At 49.8% G+C, this 26,869-nt stretch overlaps 1 protein-coding gene across 3 annotated transcripts; it reads right to left on the bottom strand.

The window, feature by feature from the left end:
* On the bottom strand, positions 1–23,941 carry LOC133350359 (dnaJ homolog subfamily B member 4-like). Of its 3 annotated transcripts, none has more exons than XR_009756049.1 (4): positions 22,926–23,941; positions 9,983–10,638; positions 6,927–9,412; positions 1–6,860 (listed from the first exon to the last, which is right to left on the bottom strand). XR_009756049.1 is itself a non-coding variant. In XM_061564666.1 (3 exons), the coding sequence occupies exons 1-3, from the start codon at positions 23,134–23,136 to the stop codon at positions 9,179–9,181; spliced, it is 1,101 nt and encodes a 366-aa protein (XP_061420650.1). In that variant the 5' UTR covers positions 23,137–23,941; the 3' UTR covers positions 1–9,178. The 3 variants fall into 3 exon arrangements, 1 of the variants encoding a protein (XP_061420650.1); XR_009756050.1 differs by having other exon boundaries at positions 1–6,993; positions 7,060–9,412; XM_061564666.1 differs by having other exon boundaries at positions 1–9,412.
* Positions 23,942–26,869: the final 2,928 nt, after the last annotated feature.

The following is a 26,869-nucleotide window of genomic DNA, read 5'->3' as shown; positions in this document are numbered from 1 at the left end:
TCATCTTTTAAAACGTTTATTTTACACCATATTGAAAAAAAATATCTGTACAGGACAGCAGTAAATATGTACAATTCCCGGTGGTTATTTGACTATACCAATCATCTACAATCACACTGTAAAGCAAACAGCTCTCTGCAAATCAGCACGAGATTAAATATGCAATCACCGAATCACACACAAACCCCTAAAAACTCAGATGCCAGTAACGCCGACCTTTACAGCAACCCATAGGGTTTGGCAGCTTCGTAGAAATTGCATTTCAACCCCATCATCATCATCGTCCGTCAATGTCTAAAGGGGTGGTAAAATGAGTACCACATTGGTGAAGCTCCTGCCACTTAATGGGAAGTCATCAACGGTTGTCCTGTGAGCAGACGTGTCCCAACAACAGCAATGTGGAGTTGGCATTATAGGCAGACCTGGACAAACGTTACAATGTCGTAGGGATGACTGTCAGATATGTTTCAGATCTACAGATCTCGTCCATTCGCTGACCGATGTAAAATGTCTTCGTGATCGCAGTAGTGATGTCACGCGACGTCACTTTATGCGGGCGAAGCACGCAACTGACATCATGTCTCCGTAGCCGTTTCACCTCTTGAAATCGCCCGAACTTTCACATCTTATGCTCGATTTATTTTTCAGATGTGAAATTCGTGAACACATCCCCCCCCGCCATAGCATGTACATGTAACACATTCCTGCGGAGGGAGCTGGTAGGACCGTTGGGTTGCTCGGTCAATGGCCTGCAGGGTCAACGGCGGCGTGGTGTATTCCGCAAATATGCCCGACTGTGAGGGCGGGCACAAGCTGGCGTGAGTAGGTTAAACGTTGAGTTTTATAAGGGCACCACGGGGTGACCAGCCCCTCCCCACCCAGCCCCTCCCCACCCAGCCCCACCCAGCCCCACCCCACCCAGCCCCACCCAGCCCCACCCCACCCAGCCCCTCCCCACCCCACCCTCTCCACCCCCCACCCCACCCTCTCCACCCAGCCCCACCCCTCCAATTTTTGGATGCACGACGGACACAATAATCCCCTGTGGGCTGGTGTAACCAGGAGGTTCCTACCAGTATTAGGTTACCACGTGTCATTCAAGCGACATTAAATGCCGCTGTAAAGTGCTCAGCTGATGAATAACGCAACACAGAGGGCCCGGAGAGCATCCCACGTGGAACACCGGGTGATCCAACTCGAGATACCCCACCGACGTCTGACCCTCCTCCTTCTCAACAGCTGATCGAATTGTGCGAGTGTTTTAAAAAATATTAAAATAGAAACGACCGTATTAAGATTGGCGTGTGAAGGCTTTGAAATTAAATTCAGCGTTTCGTTCTCCCGGCATACTCCGTTCAGCACGGCTGGCCGCGTACGGTGCGAAAGAAGTTCGACGTAGATTTACAAGCTGCTCCCGTCGGCTCACTCGAGGCGCTTCTCCGCATTTCAAAGCGTAAACGAGTGCGGAGTGATTTAGGTGGTGGCGAGGCGCCGAGGAATCAAGTGACCGTGACAAGAGGACGCACGTGGGATCGACATCGATGCCATGTGCTGCGCGCACGACACGTGACGGGGGCATAGATGGCCGTGACCTTGAGGCGCGGGGTCAAGGTCAGTGCGACTAAAGCCGGGCCGGAGTCGGGGCGCACCGAGCACCGCAGCGGGGCCGATGGCCGTGTTGCAGACCGCGGTGGGGGCAGTGCCAGATTATCCTCGTAGCTACTACATATACATATGTAGTAGTACATATGTATATGTACTACTACATATGTAGTTGTAGCTACGGGCCCCGCGCTAAATGCTTTCAAGCTATAAATTCCGGTTCAGTGATTATGCACTTGCTCTATTACTATAATACTATACCGCCTTCGACTTTTAGGAACGACTGGGTGTTTAAGGTGAGCGATTTGATTTATTATCTGGCCGTATAACAAATGAAAAAATACAATTACCTTACTATGCAAGTAACAAAAAAAATACTGTTTTAATATTTACGTGTTTTTTTTTTATTCAGGGCCCCCTTTATAACAACATAATATTCTACAGGCCCCCGTTCTGATCCCGGGTGTAGAGAGGCGGCGGCTGTCGGCCATGGAGCGTTCAACCCGTGACCTCTCGCGCGGGGTGACAGGAGGAGCGAAGGGAAATGCGGAGAGCGACCGACTGCAGAAGCGCGTGGGCAGAGGCCGTCTGTAAATGGATCACCCAAAATGTCCTATCGGGATGGTAATAATTCACCACCCCCATCACCCCTTCTTCATTCAATGGACTGTCCCGATCCAGGTTCACAATTCAATTGACACTGTGGTAAATGCAGCGGCTTCCCGTGGCTGCCAGGGGTCTTGTGAACCCCAATTTTCGTGCGACATTCACGGACGAATACAACGGCGATCGTCGTCCTACACCCGTGACCTTGACGCGGCCGTCAGGGTCACCGTGTGCGGCGTCGTCCTGCTATTTAACACCGCAAGCAGGCGGATGGCTTCACGCTTTGTGGCGAATCGCCCGATCACGCTGCTGGATGTAATCGCCAGCGAAACGACACGGAACTCAAATGGTAAATGTCGTGTGGGTTCACTCCCTCCAACACACCGGTGGGCTGAAGTAGTTACTCATTGGCACGTTTTGTTGACGTGACAAATCCCTTACTGGCTGTGTCGGGTGGTGGAGGGTTACGACACATTAATACCTTCGCGACCTAACCCAAAATACTTTATTAAACTTTTAATGTGTTTATCCTTCGGTTTAAAATGTACTTCTTGGCGACAGCAGCATGGCATTGAATTGTGATTCTATGTACAAAGTAGCACTACACATGTATAAATACAGCAAACGTCCTCACGCCTGTGCGGTTTATTTCTGCAATGTGTTTCGGGCCTGTGCTGCGTTGCTCACATTCGGGACGATGTCCGACGTTTCGCTCCACGCGCTGGCTTAGCATCTGGAAGAAACTTCCCGAAAAAGCTCCCAGCATATGCAGCAGCGAAACGTTTGGGACACCGTGCCGAAGAAACCCGGAGTGCAACTCCCTAGAAAAACGTATCGGAGAGATCTGTGTACACCACGCACGACAATGTCGAATGTGGAGACTTCTTCCACTCAATTCCCCAACCGCACCAACGCAATCAGCAGATGGGTGCAAATCATCGTGACCCGGCGAGGCACGGGGAGACTGGTAAATAAGAAGCAACATTTAAATGAACGATTAACCATCTCCACCGGCTTGTATCCATCTTATTTCCATAAACTTTTTTTAAATAGTTAGTGCGCGAATACAAACACCTGAACCACACTCGTTCCTAACACACTTGCGTGGGAAGCATTCGACGGGGAAAGCTCGCTTTTAATTACGATTTACCGAGCATTTTCCCAATCGCCACAAGTTTGTTTTCTTTTGTCTGCTTGCGAACGTTCAAAACCACCGGCTGATTTTTAAAACACGTGCACATTGGGACGTTGAATGCACGTAAAAAAAAAAGCAGCGTTTTAAATTGTGCAGTTGCCGACGAGTAAGCTCGTGCTGCCACCCTTTGACACGTCTTAGAACTCCCCTCTGTGACGTCACAAGCCATTGCATCACGAGGCGCACGTGGCACCGGTTTCGAGCCAACCGAGCCTTCCTTCTTCCGCACACAATGCAAAGCGCCCGCCCCTATTGGCGTACTTTTATTTAACCAGTCGAGTCAAATGAGATATGCTGCATTCTGCAGTGGAGTTTGCGGTGCTGCGGAGGAGATTAATGAGCCGATATCAAATTTAGTTGTAGAGTGTAATTTTCAAATGTTGTATTCCACGACACCGCCACACGCGTCAAGACTGCAACGTGTGGGGGTCCTTTCAACGCTCTACGACTGCAGTTGCGCTTGAAATCTACCAGTCTGTTTACTTGTTAGTGCAATAACCACCCTTGAACTATCAAATGCTTCTTCCGTACCTTAATTGTACAAATGAACGGTTTAAAAGTAACTTTTACGAGCTACCTTTCACGACGGCAAATGCATTCTCTTCCATGTTAAGTTAGTGCAGAATCGTAAGACTCCTCCTGTGACCCTGCTGTTGGTCTTTTCCTCCCGATTATCTCTTTGCTTCATTGCCGTACGTTATTTTATTGCTCATCAACTTTGGTGACCCAGTTCTCACCTGGTTAAACAAATACAACTTGTAACTCAAATAGCAGAATAGCTGTATGTGCATAATCTTACACTGCGATCACACACGAGAGGTACGTTTCACCCTTTCCCGTTCCTGCGACGCACGTTGTTCGTCATCAAATTTTCTTCCGATTCCGTTCCGATGACATACGTATATGTAGAACTACGGCAAACGTTTTCACGCTCGTGCCGTTTATTTCTGCAATGTGTTTTGGGCCTGTGCAACGTTGTTACATTCAGGGCGATGTCCGACGTTTCGCTACATATGCTGGGAGCTTCTCCAGGAAGTTTCTATCAGAAGAAAAGCTATTTTTACTTGGTCGGTACCGAGGCCCCCAACAAGGCCACGTGGGAGGGCGTGGCAGAGTTTGGCGCCAGCTATCGTAGAGTGCGATTGTGTCGCTACAGTTCTCCGCGGTGAGTATGTCTTTAAAAATGACGGCGCTACTCCTCTCTAAACAAAATAAAACGCCGAGCCGCTTACGAGATTCGGTGGTGAATGGGACACCTGCCCTGCGACTTGCAGGCGTCTCAGGACGACGGGAAAGGGTCAAACCAACAACAGTGTGCCGAGTAAGATTTGACACCGCATTAGGTCTCAGCACTGCACTCATTTTAGAATGAAACCAGTCTGCTTTTCGTGCACTCTACAAATCAAAGACTTCATAAAACAGGGTACAAAATAAATGAAATGGATGCCCCTGGTCTTTATCAACAATTAGCAAAATCCAAAATACATCATACACCTCTTTATATATATAGAGTTTATTTACTGAATTACCACTCTGAAATATTGTTTATGAAAAATTATTTTGTCCGTTACAATTCATTTATACTCGAGTCATCAGATAGCAGACGCATCATGAATATTAACACTGTAGTGCTTCGGGTAGTGTATAGTACTTTTGCCAGGCTTCCATAAACATCCAAAACATGTGCATTAAAGTGCATAAAAAAACATGAAAATACAAATTGACATCGACAACGAAAACAAGACGTGTGCTTGGCATATTTTGGCACAAATCTAATTAAAAACACCTTCATGTCTCAATCTCTGCCTTTGAATTCATAACTTCTGTAAAATTCCTGACCGTGATGCTTAAGCATTAGTTAGTCCTTCTCAATTGACTGTATCCGACATTGCCAACTTAAGTGACCACCAAAGGTAATAAATACATTTCCATCTTCTCATAACTGTGCACAATAAATAGCAATTAACGTGTACTCCACCACCAACCACTGTCACCGGCCATCCCTACAATCGCATACCTGTCAACCCACACGGGTTACCCCATATTCTTGCACAGGGAAATTGAGTTTTCAGGTTTATACGGCGTACAGCCATTTCAATACGGGCAAAAAAATAGTCTATTTTAGATTTGAAGCTTTCGTGACTGCAAGGATTCATACTCTATGGTTTTTTCGGTAAAGTCACGTAGGTAAAAAAATTAAATAAATTAAAATTTCTTTAAATCACGACGATTTAATTTAGTTGTTTTCATTTATTTAATTTAAATTTTTACCAACGTGACTTTACCGAAAAAAACCCATAGAGTATATAGTCCTATTTGTTTGTGTTTCTCATCCTACAAAGTGACGGGACTTTGTAGGATGAACGCTGAGATTTGTAAGGGGCACGGGGTGACCAATACGATCCGACTCGGTCTGTAATCAGGTAGGGCACTGATAAGGAGTTGACAGGTATGCAATCGGTCATACAAAACTCTCACGCCCCCCCATTGCTACAGGCCCAGCTGTGTGCCACGTTTTTCTGAACCGGTTTCTTACAACTGCGCCAAAGCCTTTTCACGGTTTTTGCCGCACGGCTCTGCCACCAAGGTGTCTCCGGGATCGCGTGCCGCTGGGCGGCGCGATGCCTCCGACACGTTTCGCCGCTCTTGCTCTCACGGGGAGCTGCTTCTGGGAGCTGACATTCATTCGAAACGTCGAGACACCTTCAGCTAAGCAACACGCGGCACAACCCGATGGAGAGACCACATCACGTTTCTATGAATATTAGAAATTGTTTTGCTTCTGCCGATTGGTTTTGCTCAATGAAGACCAAAAACAATTATTATAATAATCAACCCAAAAACAACTCGCGTGTCGTTTTCATTCATTTGGTCATCATCTTTAGGTCACTTACTGCCCTGCAGCGGTTTGGCCAGCGTGAAGTTCTCTTTAACAGGGGCAAGTGTGCTCGGGACGAACTCGCACGTACAACACTCACTGGCAACCTGAACCAACGGCTCTTCCGACATCAAAAATAAAACAGGAAAAGCTACGCTTTATGTACAAAGACCCCAGTTTATCCGTAGAGGCTACCGCAGGAGCATGTGAAGGCTGGCACGGTGCACAAGGGAACGGTGCGGCACAGGGCTGAACGCACCCAGGGCCGCCTTTGTCTTCCCCGTGCCGATGATCACACACACACACCTCGCCGGGACGGGTTCAACACCCATTCCACATTTCCAGGATTTAAAACACGTGGATCAGCAAACAGCACGCTAACCCTCTGCGGTATCGCTCCCCCATTTACGCCTAACACACACGCAGACTTACAGGGGTCTTAAAAAAGAGTCAAACCTCATCACACTCGATTATGAACTTTAGGCACGCAGGACACAAAGGGAGAGACGCCTACACGTGCCCTCTGTAGGTGGGTATGTTACATAGCAGCTTCACTCAAACTGCTATGTACACACCCACCTACATGCCCTCTATATGTGGCTATGTACATAGCAGCTTCACTCAAACTGCTATGTACACACCCACCTACATGCCCTCTGTAGGTGGCTGTGTAACATAGCAGCTTCCCTCAAGCTGCTATATAAACACCCACCTACATGCCCTCTATATGTGGCTATGTACATAGCAGCTTCACGCAAGCTGCTATATAAACACCCACCTACATGCCCTCTATATGTGGCTATGTACATAGCAGCTTCACGCAAGCTGATGCCGCAACCCTAACATTCTGCAATTCAACCTCCCCTTCCCCCCCACCGCCCCCCACTGAAAGGTGTGGACCAGAACAAGAACCCTAAGTGCTCACAATCACTTGCTTCCCAGCAGTTGCCTTGTGCGATACATTATTGCTGGGCAGTGCAGGTAGTACCAATACAATATCACCTGTGGACATTGCATATATAAATATCACTCCCACTGGGCATCACTCAAGAGCCAAATGCCTTGGTGGTAGTAGGATTCGGCATCCAGACATTTCCTCCGAAGACATAGTAGGAGAATAACAGGTGTTTTTTTTTCACAGCCGATATCGAATAAATAGAATTCATCACGGAAGGCTTTTACTATCGATCCTATTCATCGCTTAGATTACGTAAATGTGTCGTACACCAACGTTCGTTTCTCGGAATGCTGGTCGTCGTGATCACCGGCGAAACGTCGTAAACTCAAATTGTAAATGCTGTGGGTTTGCTCTCCAACACACCGGTGGGCTGAAGTAAAACTTAAAACGAAACTTTTTCTTGTGCCAGGTTAAGGCCCACGGAGCTCTTTTTCAGAAGCGACCTGGCCACAAATGATAGCTCAACGCAGTGGGTCATTATGTGGAAACATATAGCGGTCGAATACTCTAAATGCATGTTATTTCTAAATGTGGAGGAAAAAAACCAGAGGGGCCAGAGAAAAATCCACGCAAACTCCAAATATACAGCAGCAGCAGGCGTCAGGGTCGGGATCAAACCCGAGACCTCCTGTATACCAGGCGAGGCAGTTAACGTCTCTTCACCGAGGTGCCCTAGTAGTAACTATAATTGGCACATCCTGTTCACGTGACAACCTTTACTGATTGGCTGTGTCGGGTGGAATTGGGTGTATGACACATTCACATTTACACGATCCGACAAAAAAAAACGTCACCGTAAATTAAGTGGAGTTGACGGGCCACTATGGTGTCCCCCAGACCAATATCTAGTCAGAAACGTGTGGGCTTCAAATGGGAGTCAAAACCCTGGACTGGTAACGGCTTCGTTGAGCCTCATCAGCCGGGCATGGACCGCTAAAGTGAGAGCCACTGGAAGCCTCGGCATCACATCACAAGTGCAAGGCTTGCTCGCGTTGCGTTCAGAGCTGGTGCAAGGGCACAACAAAAAAGCCACTCGCGCACATTCGTCAAGAACGCAGCGGAGAGAGATGCTGTGAACAAGAACCATTTCGCGGGAATGTCACCGATTATCCCCTTTTAAAGGCCACAGTGCTATTGACGGACGCGTTTTCGTTCTGCATCCTCTGTGGGTGAACCCGTGAGTGACACTTAGTTGTAATTTCACACACGCAATCATTCTGAACAGCTACAGCTGGCTACGAGTTAACTCCTAACTGCACGAGTAATGCTACAATTAGCCATGTCCTGTTGGGCTACAGCCACACACCTTTGCTTTTGGGGAGACAATGGCTCAGACTTGAAATTGCTTTATAAAAGTCATCAAATTTTATAAGGTCATATTTACTCTATGGTGGTTTCTTAAACTTCAACAATTTGACAAGTTTCTTAATGGCCTCGAGGCCATTATATGATTACAAAATATAAAAACAAAAATATACCGATTTTTTTTAGTTGATAAATTATACCAGTTCCAAATAACTTTGGGTCTAATGCAATGGCTTAGAATCACTGTTGTTCACTTAAGGGTCTCAGAGAATCTCCCTTTTCAATATCATCTCATCTTCAACGTCATGGGCAGCGCGGCACAAGAGCTCAGCCCGACTTTCCCCAATGCGTTGGTGAACACACGCATGCACACGCGCACTGTTTAGAACGGCGATCTACGCGCGCGCGTCCACGTGTGTTCGGGATAAGGATTTGCATTTACAGGATGCTTAACTATCTCAAGCAACTCGAAAGTGCCTAACATCACCATCTCACCTCAACCGTTCCAATACCCTTCTGCAAGTCTAGCCAATGGGAGTAAATTGATCAAATTTGAACACATTACATTTTTTTTATTCTACCCATTCTACCCTGGGGCCGCCCCCCGATCTGGAGGCAGTCGTCGCGATGGTTCTCAGCAGGCGGGGAGGTGCTGGCGCAGGACGTCGCGCGAGGCCGGCGGGATCCTGTCGGGGAAGCGCACGGAGAAGTCGACGACAAGGTCGCCGCGGCGCGAGGGAGCGCGCGGGAAGGGCAGCCCCTCGCCCGCCACGCGCCGCGTCAGGCCCGGGCGCACCACCTCCGTCATGGAGAGCGACAGCTTGCGCCCGTCCAGCGTGGGCACCTTCACCGAGCAGCCGCACAGCGCCTGCCCATCGACACGCACACCACACGCACGGAGATTAAGATGACGATTCGCTCCCCGACAGCTTTCCTTACAGCGGAGTTACTCACTCGTTTTCAGAGGGCGGCCACTTCGTCGATAAGACATCATCGGTGTGTGAGGGCCACCACACGTTTCAAACCATTGGGGTTTGACAACAGCACAATGATGATGATGATGGGGAGCGGTGTTGTCACTCTTTGTGCATTGTCAGGGGCCGCACTAAAGGCCACCAGGGGCCGCCAGTGGCCAGCAATGAAGAACACTGCTTTACACAGAACGTCAGGGGGTGAGGGGTGTTGGCGACCACCTATTATAGCCTTAAAAGACTGTTGGGGCAAGTGCTGCTAGCGAGCACTTATGAAGGCCGCCTTTGTCTCCCGAATAGCGATGTTTACATCAGGACCGGTTAAGATCATAGTCATTGGTGTCGGCCGTGAGCGGGAATCGAACTCGGGTCGCCGGGTTCGTAGCGCAGCACGGCACCCACAAAACCCCTAACGGCCACCTCGACGAAACGCAACGGCAACTTTCCGACAAAAGCGCGCGGCCCACCTCTCGGAGCGAGACGCTCGCCGTGTAGACGATGTCGGAGCCGTCTCGCCGGAACAGCGGGTGCGCCTTGTCCTTCACCACGAAGACGACGTCGGCCGGGATGTTGCGCCCGCCCTCGTCGCCCTCGCGCGGGAACGTGATCTTGGTGCCCTCCTTCCAGCCCTTCTTGATCTCCAGCGTCAGGATCTTCTCCTCGGTGCGCGTCGACCGCCCGTCGGGGTTGAGCCGGCGCCGCGAGATGCGCATGCGCTTCGTGCAGCCGCGGTAGATGTCCTCCAGCGACACCTGCAGCTCGTGCACCACGGGGGGGTCCTGCGTGCGCCGCCTGTGGTGCGACGGACCGCCGCCGCCGCCGCCGCCCAGACCGAATGCGGCGAACGGGTCGTCCGAGTCGATCTCCATCGCCTCGCCGCCGCCACCGCCGCCTCCGCCGCCGTTCATGCCCAGGCCCCCCAGGCCGCCGTGGCCGCCGTGGCCGCCGTGGCCGCCGCGACCCGAGCCGAAGAACATCTCGAAGGGGTCGGCGCCGCCGAAGAAGGCGCGGAAGGTGGCGTGCGGGTCGCCGTGGAAGGAGTACGTGAAGCTGCCGCCATTCTCGTTCATGGTGGGGCCGTTGCCGGGGTGCCTCGCGTTGCCCACGCCTCCTCCCTTGAGGCCTAGAGGGGAGCGAGGCGGACGCGGAGACGCGCGTTCGTCAATGCCTATCCCCGAGACGTGGCGGCATTTGCGCGCCGTACGATGTACGCGGCGCTGCCCTGTGGGCGGTTAGGGTTCGCAATCCGGCGGTCGCTGGTTCGTTCTCCGCGCGCGGCTGTTGAAACGACGGGACAATTTTCTAAAGTCGCCACCCAGCAATATACGTAGGTAGGCCGCAAATAAGTTAATCGGCAAGGCCGAGTGTGGTGGGGTCGAGTGTGGGTACCCCCACCTCTTCCAAGGAGTCTGATCAGTGATGGAAGAGTAGGCCAAATACCCACGAGTGGCTCTCTAGAACTCCCTGTAGTGGAGGACCTTCCTCCAGCACGAGCAAGTAATTTCTGGGCCGCACTTTTACGATTAATTCATGAAAAGGTGCCTCCCTGTTTAAAACATGTACTGAATGGTTGTCGTCGTCCTTCGCGGTACAGAGCCAGTGGTGGCAATTCCACATTCCCATGACTGGAGCCAGTCTCTCCATAACACTTCTATCAGTGGCTGGAGGGATCGCATGCTGAAGAGACCGACCCACAACCAGAATTTACACACACGGCAGATTAGTGAGTAAGATTTACTCGTGAAATGATAAAGGCGCAGTCTCTGCAACTGCTCGCTCACGCCACTGCTGGGCCTCCACTAGAGGGAGCTCTGGAGAGCCCCTTCGAGATGATACTTCACCTCCCCCCCCTCCACGCTTGCTGGCCACACGTTCCGCGAGAGGTGGCAGTGCCCACACCTTACCCCACCGCACGCCATCTACCGCTGAGTGGATGTATGTACGTACATGTTGAACTTCTTTCGCATACCGTACATGGCCAACCGTGCTCATTGGAGGTGCGGGTGGAGAGAAGTGGAGGGGCACGGAGGATTAAATCAACTTTTACCATTGTTTTAACTGCTGTGCCGAGAGATTTAACTGCCGACCTTTGGATTTCTATCCACTGCAAGGTCACCGTTCGCTTAACATTTCCGTGATAAATTTTAATTATTTAAAGAACCAAGAATATATTTCCGTGATACATAAACTATTTATTTTAAGTAAACTAAATTATTATTAAATTTACCAGGTAAGGCCCACTGAGCTATAAAGATCTTTCTCAGAAGCGACCTGCCCACAAATGATAGCTCAACGAAGCGGCTTATCGCGTGCACATTTATAGCAGCCAAAATACTCTAAACTCATGACGTCGATTTGTTATGTGGAGAGGACGTGGAGAAAAATCCTCGCGACCATGGGGAGGGAGAGAAACACCAGCAAACTCCAAATATACAACAGGCGTCGTCAGTCAGGTTCAGGATCGCACCCACAACCACCTGCACACCAGGCGAGGGAGTAACGTCTCTTAGCCACCGAGACAAACCCCACACGAAGCACGATCGCTTGCGGTGGTCTCTCTAACCCCGCTAGCTGGACGTGGGCCACCGATGGAAGATTACCGCCCGCCCCGATGTTTATTCTGCGAGCGAGGACACGTTGCCTTCTGATTTTTCCACGCGTGCGGTCGCGTCTCTGCCGCCCGCTCTCTAGAACGTTCGTTCCGGCCTGCGAAGAAGAGCCGTGACTAAATCCGCCCGCTCAGAGGCCCCATGACGAGCGGTTGCGCAACGCCAGCCATGAGATCACTGCTCGTTGGTCGGCTGCGGACCGTGTTTGGTGCTGCCACAGGTCAACAAAACAACCGCGGCGGTGGCTCATCCGGCGACTTGGGACACGGCTTGCGTTGATCGTATTTCCTTACTAAAACTCAAACTGTACTAAACTATTTTAAATGTTACCAGGTCAGGCTCACTGAGCTGTACAGCTCTTTTTCAGCAGTGACCTGGCCACAAATGATGGCTCAACGAAGTGGCTCATCACAAGGAAATTCATCGCAGCCAAATACTCTAAACGCGTCATGTTAATTATAAAAGTGAAGAGAAAAACCTGAGGACCCGGAGAAAAATTCACACGACCACCAGAAGAACAAGAAACTCCAAATATACAGGCATCAGGGTTTGTTAACGTCTCGCCGCTAGGGCACCTTACAGTTTGGGGAACAGACTCGTAACGTCTAAGGGACTTTTGCTGATATGTGAATATTATGGAAGTGCGGCCCTGCTGTACTGCTCATCAGTTAGTACACTGGCCGCCCAGCTCCGAGCCCGATACCAACCCACCTAGAAAGTAAACATGCAAAACATTACTATTACTCATAGCAAAACCCACATGAATATTGGTTGTATTATTTTTGGCTGTGGTGTAATGGCGAGCAGCCAACTGGACTTGCAATCCAGAGGTCACCGTTTTGACACATTTCTCAAATTCCACCCCGCCCCTCCCCCACATGCCCCCGTCCCTGTCTGCCCAGAAATATTTCACGCACCTCCGACCAGCACGGTCGGCCACGTACGGTGTGAAAGAAGTTCAATATGCGTGCAATGTAAATGGATTTGCCACAATCTAGAGTTGAAGTTTCCGTGACTGCAGGGATCCATACTTTCGGTAAAGTCACGTAGGTAGAAAATAAAATAAATGAAATCACGACGTCTCGGGCGCACCACAGGCATCCTCAGTCTATCGGCAGGTGGTCGCGTTGTGGCGAGGTGAAGTGTGGGGATGCCACCCTCTTTCAAGCCACCTGCCAGCCAGTGTGGAGCAGTCACCGACCCTCTGGAGGGGCTCTGAAGAGCTCTCTCTCTCTCTCGTGAGAGTCCATTCTGTCAGCACTGCCATGAGCATGCCATTGCAGGGCTGCACCTTTTTCATATTGCCGAGCAGTATAGCAAGTAAGCTTCTGATAGACACGTAGAGTTGAGTTTGAGTGGTATCCCCTGCAGACATCGTGCTGTCTGCACGCGTTAATTAAACCCGCGCTCATATAAGGAACTGACCTTAAGGAACTGACTCATATTCATCCTGAAAATAAGTCAAGAGACTCAGTGGGACTTTACCGATTAGATAAATTCTATTTACTGCAGGATGATATAGTTACTATGTTATTGTTGTTGTTGGACAATAATGATTACGAATTGGCATGTGTTGTGCACGCTTTCAGTTATGTATATACACATTTAATCACTGCTGTATTTAGTACCCATTTCCGTTGGTATTGGAGATCCGAAAACATCCTTGCGGAACTCTCAAGAGTCAGCAGAGTATCGCGTTGTGTCAGAAATCGCCCATGGAAACTGACACCTCATGTCTACTTCTGGAGTTGCCGCCTCAATATGCCTGCCTCTCTTACCCGGCACTAAACAGTACTTCTGCAATGCCGGCAAGGAGCGGTTTGCGAAATTGTCAGCCTTCCAATTATATTTAATTTCGCCCTCGGAGGTGGGTTAGTTAAACTATAAACTAAACAAATGTTTTTATTTTACCAGGTAAGGCCCACTGAGCTGAACGAAGTGGCTTATTACGCGGGAATTCATAGCAGCCAAATACTCGAAACGCGTGTTACTAAATGTGGAGGGAAAGGGTGGAGGACCCGGAGAAAAATCCACATGACCGCGGGGAGAGAGACACGCAAATTACAAATAAACAGTCGTCAGGGTCGGGATCGAACCCCCGACCTCCTGTACACCAGGCGAGGTAGTGAACATCTCCTAGCCACCGTGGCGAGACGTGAAAGTCAAATATGTTGCGATTTTTGTTGTTGACAGCATCATTGGTGACCATACTGAGACTATCAACTTGCCACACTTGAGAGAACCTGGTTTAGTCACGCATGGCTTCCATTATTTTTAAATGGAATGAGATCACTGGCTGGTGTGGTCGCATGACAGGACCACTTATAACTGTGCTGAACATAGACGCTGCACTTTTAAATAGACGTAATGACAGACCCGGTAGCATCATTACACATTTACAAATCTTGTACGAAAAGTTGTATGCTTATGCTTGTCTGCCTCTCATTTATATTTTGTTTAAAAAGGATGTATACGGCCATTTAGGCAAAACTTAATTTACAAAGCAGGACCAGAAACGTTTGGTAAATATAGAAGAAGTGATTTCCTGTGTTTCAGTCATCCAATAGACCTGTCGGAATGAACAAAAAGTCAAAAGTTTCTCTGCTCAAACCACCATTGGGCGACAGTGAACCAGTGGTGAAGAATTCCACATGTCTATGGCGTGAACCACTCGGCATGTTTACGTTGAATTTAAGAGATAAAATGAACCCGTCAACAAAGTTCACTGCCGTATTAAGTCTTGTGTTTATTACATAATTGGTGTCATCGCCGAGCAGTGCTCGTTAACAAACACATAGTGTACTTCGCTCACACTGCAAACACCGCAAGCACAGTCGTAACATTTGTTGGCACACGACGGCCGGCTCTTGAAGAGTCCAGTTTGACCTTGTGTGTGCGTGTGTGTGCGTGTGTGTGCGTGTGTGCGTGTGTGCGTGCAGGGAAGCGTACAAGCAATCTGGCTTCATATTCTTCATTACGTGCAGGCCAGAGAGGGAGGGTCCTAGTGGTCCATTGGGCCAGACGGGTCCCACAACCTCATTCCATACGGCCCCGCCAGCCACGCGAGGGCTTCAACGACACCCAAAGGTGGTGCCCAATGCGTGCACAAAAAGTTCCCGGCCTTATCCAGACCACCAGCTCCGAAGAACTGACCCGCACGTGCGGCCAAATTTGCCGTTCAGACCAACACCTCGTCGGGTTGAGAAAGTGTCGCCCCCCATCCCAACGGGGAGCTTTCAAACAAAGGGCCAACAACCACTTTGAAAACGGCCCGGCTAAATGGCATTCATCACTACAAGGATCTTAGCCTCACTAATTGGGCACTGGAGGGGAACATTTGAACGGGTAACACTTTCTAATTTGAGCGTGCTCAGTCACGTCTGTCGCTGCCAGCGCCCCTTTATGCTCAGGTCGACACACACGGTCACAGCTCCCTTTCGTGATTGTGAAAGGTTGCTCCTGCTCGCTGTACTGCGCCTGCTTTCACTCCAGTCGATGTTGTTAGTCGTGCGGGGGTCGGCAACCTGAGGCTCATTAAGGACCGCTTTGTGACGTCATTCATTAAGGACCACGTCTTAACATGCTTTTGAAATTTTTAGGTTTTTTTTTACCGAATTCGAAACCAATGCCTCTTCCCGTTGTTGCCGGTGGCCGACCCGTGTATTTCAGACGCTGGCAACAAGACGTGGCACTGGTGCGGCAAACGCGGGTTCCTTTCGAATAACACGGCCATGTGTGTGTCAATGTGGACGCCCGCCAGACGTATCTGGGAGTCCGATTCAGGGCCCCCGTAAGGAACAAGTTCTGCACCCTTTCTAGAGTAGATGGCGACATAATGCTGCTACCTCCACCTACCTGGAATTCAGCTCGTCCACACAGCACTACAACTAGACCACCCAGCACTACCACTACACCACCCAGCACTACCACTAGACCACCTAGCACCACCACTACACCACCCAGCACCACCACTACACCACCCAGCACTACCACTACACCACCCAGCACCCACTACACCACCCAGCACACCACTACACCACCCAGCACTACCACTACACCACCCAGCACCACCACTACAACCCAGCACTACCACTACACCACCAGCACTACCACTACACACCCAGCACTACCACTACCACCCAGCACTACCACTACACACCCAGCACCACCACTACCCACCCAGCACTACACTAACCACCCAGCACTACCACTACACACCCAGCACACTACACCACCCAGCACCACCACTACACCACCCAGCACTACCACTACACCACCCAGCACTACCACTACACCACCCAGCACCACACTACACCACCCAGCACTACCACTACACCACCCAGCACCACCACTACAACACCCAGCATTACCACTACACCACCCAGCACTACCACTACACCACCCAGCACTACCACTACACCACCCAGCACTACCACTATACCACCCAGCACTACACCACCCAGCACTACCACTACACCACCCAGCACCACCACTACACCACCCAGCACTACCACTACACCACCCAGCACCACCACTACAACACCCAGCACTACCACTACACCACCCTGCACCACCACTACACCACCCAGCACTACCACTACACCACCCTGCACCACCACTACACCACCCAGCACCACCACTACACCACCCAGCACCACCACTACACCACCCAGCACTACCACTATACCACCCAGCACTACTACACCACCACTACACCACACAGCACTACCACCAGACTACTATAGGGAATGAAACACTAAATGAAACTAAACTGGAGGGAATGTGCTCATCGGCTCAGATGGCTTATGTGCTATTAAAAGGAACAGCCCTTATGCGTGTCCGTGCGTGGCTCACTCACTCACAAATACAAAGATCCCCCGCATAGCCTTTAACGGACTGTTGTGGCAAGTGCTGTTAGCGAGCACCTAAGGCCAACATGGCACACGAGGGGATGAACAGCCAGCACCACGCCCGGCCGTCTTTGTCTCCCGATGTGCCAACGTTTAATACAAACAACACCGGGTACTCATTTAAGGCCGAGTCGACCTAGGAGAGGCCCAGGACCGATTCAGATAATCGTCACAGGTGTTGGTGGCCGTGAGCGGGAATCGAACTCGGGCCGCCGGGTTCACAGCGCAGCGTAGCGCTGACCGCTACACCGACCTACCGCTCCCCACTCGCTCGCACACGCAGAATAACAATGCCTCTGCAGTGGGAGCAGCAGCAGCACAGATTTCTAGAAATGTCATCGCGACATCAGGAGTTGACGTCACCAAACCCGCACTGGAGAGCGATCCGCGCGTCGCCCGCTCTTTTCCCGCAGCGATCCTCCTCCTCCTCACTCGACGAAGCCGAACGCTACGCCGGGCGGGCGGTCGGGCAGGCGGTGGTTCACATCTGGCTGGGTACGATGGGCGCCCTGGTTAAAGCGCTTGACATTTTGCAAAGTCGTGAGTTCAGATCTCCAGTCGCGAGTCATATTGCTGGGGTTGACAACACGAGCAGTCAACAAGAGGTGATCCCCATGGAGATAGTGACTGACCCTCTCCATAGGAATGTGGAATTTCCACTATTGGCTGAGGGCGGCAACAGCATGATGAGTATTGCTTCTCACCGATACGAGCTCAGTCACATTTTTGGAACTTTGCCGATACGAAAAAAATTACTGGTTTTACTTCAACGATCTTATATATATTTTTTAAATCACTCCTTTTAAACGACATGTAAACTGTGATCGCATTGGCCAGGGCACGCCATGTCCTTGTATAACGGCGGGGTTGTCTCTGACGGGGGGCTAAGCGTTCTGGGAGAGCTAAGTTTAACCCTGAACAAGTGACCCTCTTGGTGGTTTGTATTTTTAGCCCGAACCAAATGCCACGGGGCCACATATGCATTTTAGGTTCTGCTCTTGTCGAAGGTGCGGCGATACGAACGCGCACTTTCTCACTCGTGTGTCATATAATAAGGCTCGGTTTTGTTAAAACCTTCGGTCTGTCCCCGATGTAAATGTGGGCAAATGTGCCACGTGAATGGTGAATAATAATTCAGCTGCCTCCAAGTGATGTCTGGGATTTGTGTGAAGGTTTCAGTGACATCTGTACAAATAAGCATTAGAAATGTTATAATTATTAACGTGCTTTATGACATTTAGCCAGGCTGGCAGGGGGCCTGAAAATGCCTTCATCCAGCAGTGGATTTGCAATATTTAGCTGTATTTTCTTGGATTTTCTGTTTGCACATAGTCACTTTAAGATGTTTTCTTGTTCATATTTTTTGTTTGTTGCGGTTGCACCCGATTCAAGAGCCGAATGGCTCACAGGGCTATACCTAATAAATGAACTTTGAACTTTGATTGATTATGGCCGATGATGCTGACGACTTAGCCAGGCATGCCCCAATCAATGTGTCGCAAAGCTTTTTTGTAAGAGGGTCTTACTTGGAATGTTTGGCCAATACGTTAATAATAATAAACAATGAAAACAAGTAAGTTACACGCCTTTGACAATGTGCTCATGGATAAGGGCTGGGGTCCTTATCCAAGGGGGCTGTTTGACCATACTTCACCACGCTGGTCAGCACATGTTGGTGAAGGGGTGTGGGGGCCCTCGACCAGTTCAGATATCACTCACCACCGATAACAGCTGCGGTCGCTATATGGCGAAGTGCGCTAACCACTGTGCCACCACTCCACACATGTCATGTTTCATGCGTCAAAGCCACGCACGTATTGTAACACACAGATTGTTAACTCTTCTTAAAAAAAGGGCAGCACAATTATGTCACGCTTATTTGAATCACTCACAAGCTTTGTAGTGGCTCGTAGACCATAGATAGAGCGGCTAAGATGTACGCGCGAGTTGGCTTGCAACAACAACGTCCCACAGCGAACGCGACCACGTTTGTGGGCACGCGTGTTTAGGATGCGTGTCAGTGCTACGCATTCAAATATCCCCTTGCCAGAACAGCCCTGGGATTCCTGTACGTGTGGCAGGCGCGTGCGTTTAAAACGATAGACCGCATCGGCTATGTGCGCGTGGGTTTCTAGACGGTTCTGCCACATGCCCAAGCAGCTTCTGTTCGGCCGCGTAGAGGCACGACACGGGCTGGAGAAGAGATGGAGCTGATGCGACGTGGGAGGATGTGGAGCTCAGAGTGGATTTGCCCAAGACCGGTACTGGCAGTGTCAAGATCGGCCTCTGTGGAAGAGGCTGCTGCTACTGGGCAGTCGGAGGCAGTCGCCCTCCAACAACAACGGAGGGCAGAGGAGCGATGCTCACAACAACGAGCGGAGCGCCGGGCGGATAAAACGCAGAAAGTTGGCACAGTGGGGGGTACAGATGGTGCATCTGCTGGTCATCTGTCAGCCAACCCATGGCACCTGGGTCTGTCCCGAAACTTCCTGCCAGCGAGCCTTAGATGCTCTTCTACAACACACCATCTTCTCTTCAACAACACACCTCTTGTACACTCGCTGGTAGCTGTAGTCGATAGCTCGAGTTAGTGACACGTCGTCTCGTTCACTAGCTAACAGTTAAAGATGAAGTATAGTCCACAGCTCGTGATATCTCTCCTGCGTGATGTAGAGCTGATTCCTAGTTGGTGATGGATAGTGACCTCTAGCAATACCTCCACTGAGAACTAGTTCAGGATTCCTTCTTAGTTGTTAACTATTTAATGACAGTTATTGCCATCTCGAGTTAACTTCTGTTGATTGTAAGCTGGAGACATCTGTGGTTCGTGCTCTATAGTTAGTAATAACTCTACGATCATGTTTGTTCGTTAAAAGATAGCGAGTGACTTCCCTAGTTTATTACCTCAAGCGAGATATTTTAACTCATCCGGGAAAGCTCGTGCCATGGATCTCCAGATAGTAACAAACTTAGTTCATAACTTCCGCGTCATCTCTAATGCATGATCTCTAGGTAGCGGTAACTCTAGATGATTATCGCTCGAGTTATTGCCATCTCGAGTTGATGTTTGATAGTTCACGACAACACCAGTCCATGGCAGCTCAATATTTAGTCGGACAGCACTGGTTTATATCGCTTGTTGGAAACTAAAGTTAATCACCGTCATGGCAGCGAGTTGTCACTCTACCGGGAGATGACATCCAGAAGGTTGTCACAACCTCCTGATGGCAGCCACGACTTCACCTGGAGCTGGCGCGTGGAGATGATGTCTGTGGGTGCAGTGGCCACCTCTGGCCATGTCGTCAACGTCTATTTGAAGACTTATTAAGATAAAAAAAAACCTTCCTGTAAGCAAACATGCGTTGGCATGAACCCACAGCGATTATAATTGAAACCATTTACGTGGACAAAAACGCAATTGTATTTTTGTCCGTAGATGCTTAAAGGACGATGCCATGACTGGACAGTTTTTAAAATGCTGTGAGCGGGTTTGCAAATGGCAGTGTTAACCTCGTACAGACACCACGTCTCTTCTCCTGTGCACGCATCCGAATTAGCAATTAACTGTTATGCACTTACTCGAGCGAATACGTATCACTGACCAGTTGGGGTCAAGTATGGCCAAACAACAACAACCGCCAATGACCGGCATTTAGTGGCGATGCCTTCATCCAGCAGTAGGTTCCAAATGGGCCGTACATCGAGTACGTTTTATTTATTCATAGACATTGAGGATCCCTTCAGCCAGCAGTGGCTTGAGCAAGGAATTGATGTGCTGCACCTTTATCTGCTGACACACAGAAGCTGCGTGAGGAGGACTAGTTCGTTTGGCAACACGTGCAGGAATGTGTTATAGTGTCAGCTGAGCTTACAACTGCTGCTACACTGTACATGGCTTTGTGTTTGCCGATTACGGACGGTTCTAATTACATCAATACTCTATTTACCTGCAGTGGGAGGTTTTATGTTGTAGTTGTATCATGTGTGGTGATGCTGATCGTGAATAAGATGTCCTCGAGAACATGGAAATGTTCGATATTGTCTCGATAAGAGTGTGATGTCACTCAGTGTGATAAAGTACAATGTGAAAAACGCTGCTGGTGATATGACTGACGCACCTACTACTTATCCTGCCACTGCTTGCTTTGATGACGAGTAATAAATAACCCCACTGATCATTATACTTATCATGATGCTGCTGTCGATCATGATGATGATGATGGTAGAGATGATGGTGGTGGTCATGATGGTTCCCGTGATGCTGCTCCTACTGATTACGATGTTGATGATGATGCTGCTGATGATGGAGATGGTGGTGGGCATGATGGTTCCCATGATGCTGCTCCTACTAATCACGATGTTGATGATGATGCTGATGATGGTAGAGATGGTGGTGGTCATGATGGTTCCCATGATGCTGCTCCTACTGATCACGATGTTGATGATGATGCTGATGATGGTAGAGATGGTGCTGGTCATGATGGTTCCCATGATGCTGCTCCTACTGATCACGATGTTGATGATGGCAGAGATGGTGCTGGTCATGATGGTTCCCATGATGCTGCTCCTACTAATCACGATGTTGATGATGATGCTGATGATGGTAGAGATGGTGGTGGTCATGATGGTTCCCATGATGCTGCTCCTACTGATCACGATGTTGATGATGATGCTGATGATGGTAGAGATGGTGCTGGTCATGATGGTTCCCATGATGCTGCTCCTACTAATCACGATGTTGATGATGATGCTGATGATGGTAGAGATGGTGCTGGTCATGATGGTTCCCATGATGCTGCTCCTACTGATCACGATGTTGATGATGATGCTGCCGATGATGGAGATGGTGGTGGTCATGATGGTTCCCATGATGCTGCTCCTGCTGATCACGATGTTGATGATGCTGCTGATGATGGAGATGGTGGTGGTCATGATGGTTCTCGTGATGCTGCTCCTACTGATCACGATGTTGATGATGATGCTGCTGATGATGGAGATGGTGGTGGTCATGATGGTTCTCGTGATGCTGCTCCTACTGATCACGACGATGGCAATGATTGTGGCGATTATTATTCTGCTGCTATCAGCTGCTGCTACTCGTGTAATGGCCATGAAGCCTACATATGGTACGGATTCATGATTATGCTGCTGTTGATTGTCCTGATAACTGCTCATGACACTGCTGCTGCCTGTGCCGACCATGATGCCAATATTATACCTCTACGACTGATCAAGCTGTAGCGACATTGAAGTTTAAAATGATGATTACGCTACTGATGCAGATGGTGATCACAACGCTACACCAATGATGTTACACACTGTACAGGCTGGTCCAGATGTCTTGTGATCCCCAACTAATCCTAACACGTCCGCGTTCCCTTTGCACGTTAATTTCAGTTTTAAATAAAAACCTTACTTTAAAAAAATATAACGTTTTAGAACGATTACATGGGAGAGGCGGGTCACCAAACATGTGGACCACACTGCAATGCCGAACTTCTTTCGCACCGTACGTTAGCAGCCAACCGTGCAAAACGGCCGGGTGTGGGATGACCACCAATCCTGATCTCAGCATCACAGTACATCGAACTTCCTTCGCACCGTACGTATCAGCCAACCGTGCAAAACCGCCGGTGGGATGACCACCAATCGTGATCTCAGCATCACAGTACATCGAACTTCTTTCGCACCCTACGTATCAGCCAACCGTGCAAAACCGCCGGTGTGGGATGACCACCAATCCTGATCTCAGCATCACAGTACATCGAACTTCTTTCGCACCCTACGTATCAGCCAACCGTGCAAAACCGCCGGTGCTGGATGACCACCAGTGATCTCAGCATCACCGGACATCGAACTTCTTTCGCACCGTACGTCAGCCACCCTCTCACCTTCCTCGCCGTATCTGTCGAAGACCTCCCTCTTGTTGGGGTCGCTGAGCACCTCGTACGCCTCGGCCACCTCCTTGAACCTCTCCTCGGCGTGGGGAGCCTTGTTCTTGTCGGGATGCCACTTAAGAGCCATCTTCCTGTACGCCTTCTTGATGTCGTCGTCGCTGGCGTCGCGAACGATGCCCAGGATCTTGTAGTAGTCCTTGCCCATCGTCTCGGTAGGCGCTCGCTAGCTAGCTAGCTATACAACAACAGCAGATGCCTTGCTCCAACACCAACAACTGATGGTGATAGTGATGATGATGATTCGCCGATTAAAGTTCAAGTCTTTGCTTAGAGCCTACTGACCGTGCGTGGAGCTCAACGCAATTGTGTACACTTGTTAGACTTGTGGTTGTTTGTTGTTGTTGTTGTGGTTGTTGTTGTTGTCGTTACAGGTGGACAGCAGCGAGGCTGGGAGGCTGTCGAGATGGATGTGGGTACACGAACACCGAAGTACCCCGCGAGATGAGACACGTTGTGACGGCTCACAGCTCTTATTAGATAACGGATTAACGAATCTTCTCAGTCGTTCTACGGCTTAATAAAAACCGATCGATCCCACTTAATCAATACAAGGCCCCGGACACAAAATCGTACCCGCGCCACACACACACATTAAAAAAAACAATTAACGCACTCGTAATTTTTACCGAACGTGTTAAATTAGCGCCCCACTCTTTGACGCAGCGCGTGTGCCCCCCTCGTCCCGTCGACAACGACCCCCAGCGCCGTCACAGTAACCGGGCCACCCCTCAGACAATGAGGCTCGTGGTTAGACAAGGGGGGGGGGTAGGTTACACTTGACACTGCCACACAAAGCCCCGCTGGCCCGCGTCCCCACGCCGGTCGGTGTATATATAGAGGACCCCCGTGTGTGTGAGACAGCCCCCACACACACACACACACGTCACACACACACACGTGTCACACACACACACATACACACGTGTGTGTGTGTGTGACACGCCGGCTCTCCCCATGACGTCAATTCTAGAAGCCTCTACGCCCCGCCAGCACGTTCTGCCATGACGTCACCGCCGACCCCCCCCCACCAGCTGATCGGACACGCCCATCGCACGGGAAGCGCCGCCCACTCGCGTCAGACCACGCGCACTTATCACCTTAGCCACGCCCATTTATCGCTTTAGCCACGCCCATTTCCGATGTAGCCACGCCCATTTCCGATGTAGCCACGCCCACTTGTCGCTTTAACCACGCCTATTTCCGATGTAGCCACGCCCATTTCCGATGTAGCCACGCCCATTGGACGATGTAGCCACGCCCGGAGCTTACCCGTAGCCACGCCTCCCTCCCCCAAATCGTGGCCCCGCCCCCCGCCGCCTGTGGCCACGCCTCTTTTCTCTCTAGACACGCCCCCCTCCGCCCGTCACTCTCGGCTGAGTAAGAATGCAATGTCCCTGGCACTGGTAGCGCAATATGGGACTTGCTGATGGGGTATTTCATGTTCATGTGGCGAAATACTTCTTCTTATTGTTAAGCAATGGTCCTCCGCTCGGTGGAAAAGCTACCAAAACGTTGAACTGGTCTGGACTGGGGTGCTGCAAGTTTAGAAACGGGTGCTCTCATTATATCGACACGTTTATTATGGGGAAGTTATCTGGTCATTTACGGATTAAATTCCTCAATTGCTTTTGTTGTGATTTCCAGTTGCCTTATCGCTGTGCTTTGTTTTGCGTTAGTCGTATTGGTGACCCAGGCCACCCGAAGTGTCACCTGGATATACAGAATCAGAATATTTATTGAGACACACGGTTGGAACCCGAATAGTAGCAACAATGCCGCCCCATGGGAACAAACATGCGATGTTTCGGACAAGGGCCCTTGTTAATAGCACGTGGAATTAGCTTGTTATGACATTGATTAATACCTCCGATTACCACGGTTGGCTACGTACGGTGCTAAAGAAGGTTAACATAGTACATACATTGACATCATAACTTCCGTAGCCGTAAATCAAACTTTGGCAAACAATTGGCTAACACATTCCACTTGGAATACAGCATTGCTCTCATTCCCATACTTGTGTCGCCGTGGTGCAAAGGTTACAACCCAGAGGCCAGGTGATGTCCTCCACGATCTCCGGGCGTGGCAGTTTTATTGTAAATCTCCTCCTGCCTCGGTCCACCGAGCAATACAAATGTGAAAGGAAGGCCACACGAGTCGCCCCGGTGAGTAAACGTCGTCGTTCCAACAGCACCAACACCAACACTTTGTAGGGCACGAACTCTGATTTTGGCAGGTCAGCCCGAGCTTGCGTAACGACGCCCTAAATGTGACGATATCAACAGTTCGGGAAGGCACCGCCCATCGCGCATGCTGGAACACAAATGGTTTAATAGAATTTAGATTTACTGTAAAGCTTTCGTTACTGCAGGGATTCTTCTTCTTGGTTCTTTCGGTAAAGTCACGTAGAAGGGAAATATTAAAAATAAAACATAATAAAATACAATTCTCACGACGTTTCGGCCACAACGCAAGCAGCCGTCCTCAGACAGCGTCTGAATGCCAGACAGCGTCTGAATTCAGACGCTGTCTTTCCGACAGATCTGTTCTTCACCTGAGGACGGCTGCTTGCGTTGTGGCCGAAACGTCGTGAGAATTGTATTGTATTATGTTTAATTAATATTTTATTATTTCCCTTCTACGTGACTTTACCGAAATAACCAAGAAGGTTTAATAGAATTTAATAAAAATGTACTGCTCCACAATTGGAACAATCGGTGAGGTGTTTACTTTCACTCTCATGTTGTACTTCCGATGTATTCTCCAACTTCATCTCGAGCTCTTCACAACCCCGCCACTCCACAAGCGTCACTCCACTCCAACTGCAGTTTCACGCCCCTTGCGATCTGCCCTTCAACTCCATCAGCTGCCCCAAGTCAAGGCCTCGTGGCTGCCCGCGGATCCCACTCCACGTCACACCCACGAGCTGTAGGAGCCCGTGGAGCTGTGTCCACCGAGTGGTGCCGGTAACGTTCACATCCAGCAACCACGAGCCGGGAGTCTCATCCTGCAGCTCCCCGTTGTGGTGCCACATCCCTTTTATCACATAGCCTCTCAATTCCTTTATATACGTAAGGATTGTTTCAACACACTCCCACGGCACCCCCGCCTTTGTCTCCCCCCCCACCCCCTCTTTCCCTCTTATTTTTTCGTGTCTCTGAGTTTTCTCCCCAACACCATATCCTCTTTCTCGTGCCTTCCTTGCCAGCGCCCTTCTTTAATTATTACGCTGGACGTAGACCCTTGACCTTTGCGTGACCTCCTCCCCCCGACTCTCCATCCTAACCGCGTCCCCACGGACGCGGCGGTCGTCGATGGGCACGTGGGTCGCGCTGTGTGCCCCGTGTGTAAAGTGTGGCTGCCGCCTGTGCGGCCAGCGGGGAAGAGTAGGCCAAATACCCCTCTGGGAGGAAGGGTGCCTCCAGAGAGGACCTTTGTAGCCGGCGGCCCCTTTTATGTCGCATGGACAACCCCGTTTTTGAGATGGGACGTCTCATATTCTTAGTTTTTTTTCGGTAAAGTCACGTAGGTAAAAAATTAAATTAATAAAAGTAAAATAAAAATAAAATAAAAACCACGACGTTTCAGAGACAACACAAGCTTCCGTCTTCAGGTGGAACCGTCACAGCATTGTTCCACCTGAAGACGGAAGCTTGTGTCGCCTCCGAAACGTCGTGATTTTTATTTTATTTTATTTTTATTTTACTTTTATTAATTTAATTTTTTTTACCTATGTGACTTTACCGAAAAAACCTAAGAATATGAATCCTTGCAGTCACGAAAGCTTCAAATCTAGAACGGGACGTCTCGTATGCACGTGCGTCCAGCTCGAACAAGGCGTCGTCAGCACGCATTGGGACGACCGATTAAATGTAGAT

This window comes from Lethenteron reissneri, chromosome 4 (genome assembly GCF_015708825.2).
Source record: "Lethenteron reissneri isolate LAM-NWPU_2019-01 chromosome 4, ASM1570882v1, whole genome shotgun sequence".
In the NCBI taxonomy this organism is placed as follows: Eukaryota; Metazoa; Chordata; class Hyperoartia; order Petromyzontiformes; family Petromyzontidae; genus Lethenteron; species Lethenteron reissneri.
The sequence above is the reverse complement of the archived record's forward strand: the minus strand, read 5'-3'. Positions and strand labels throughout refer to the sequence as shown.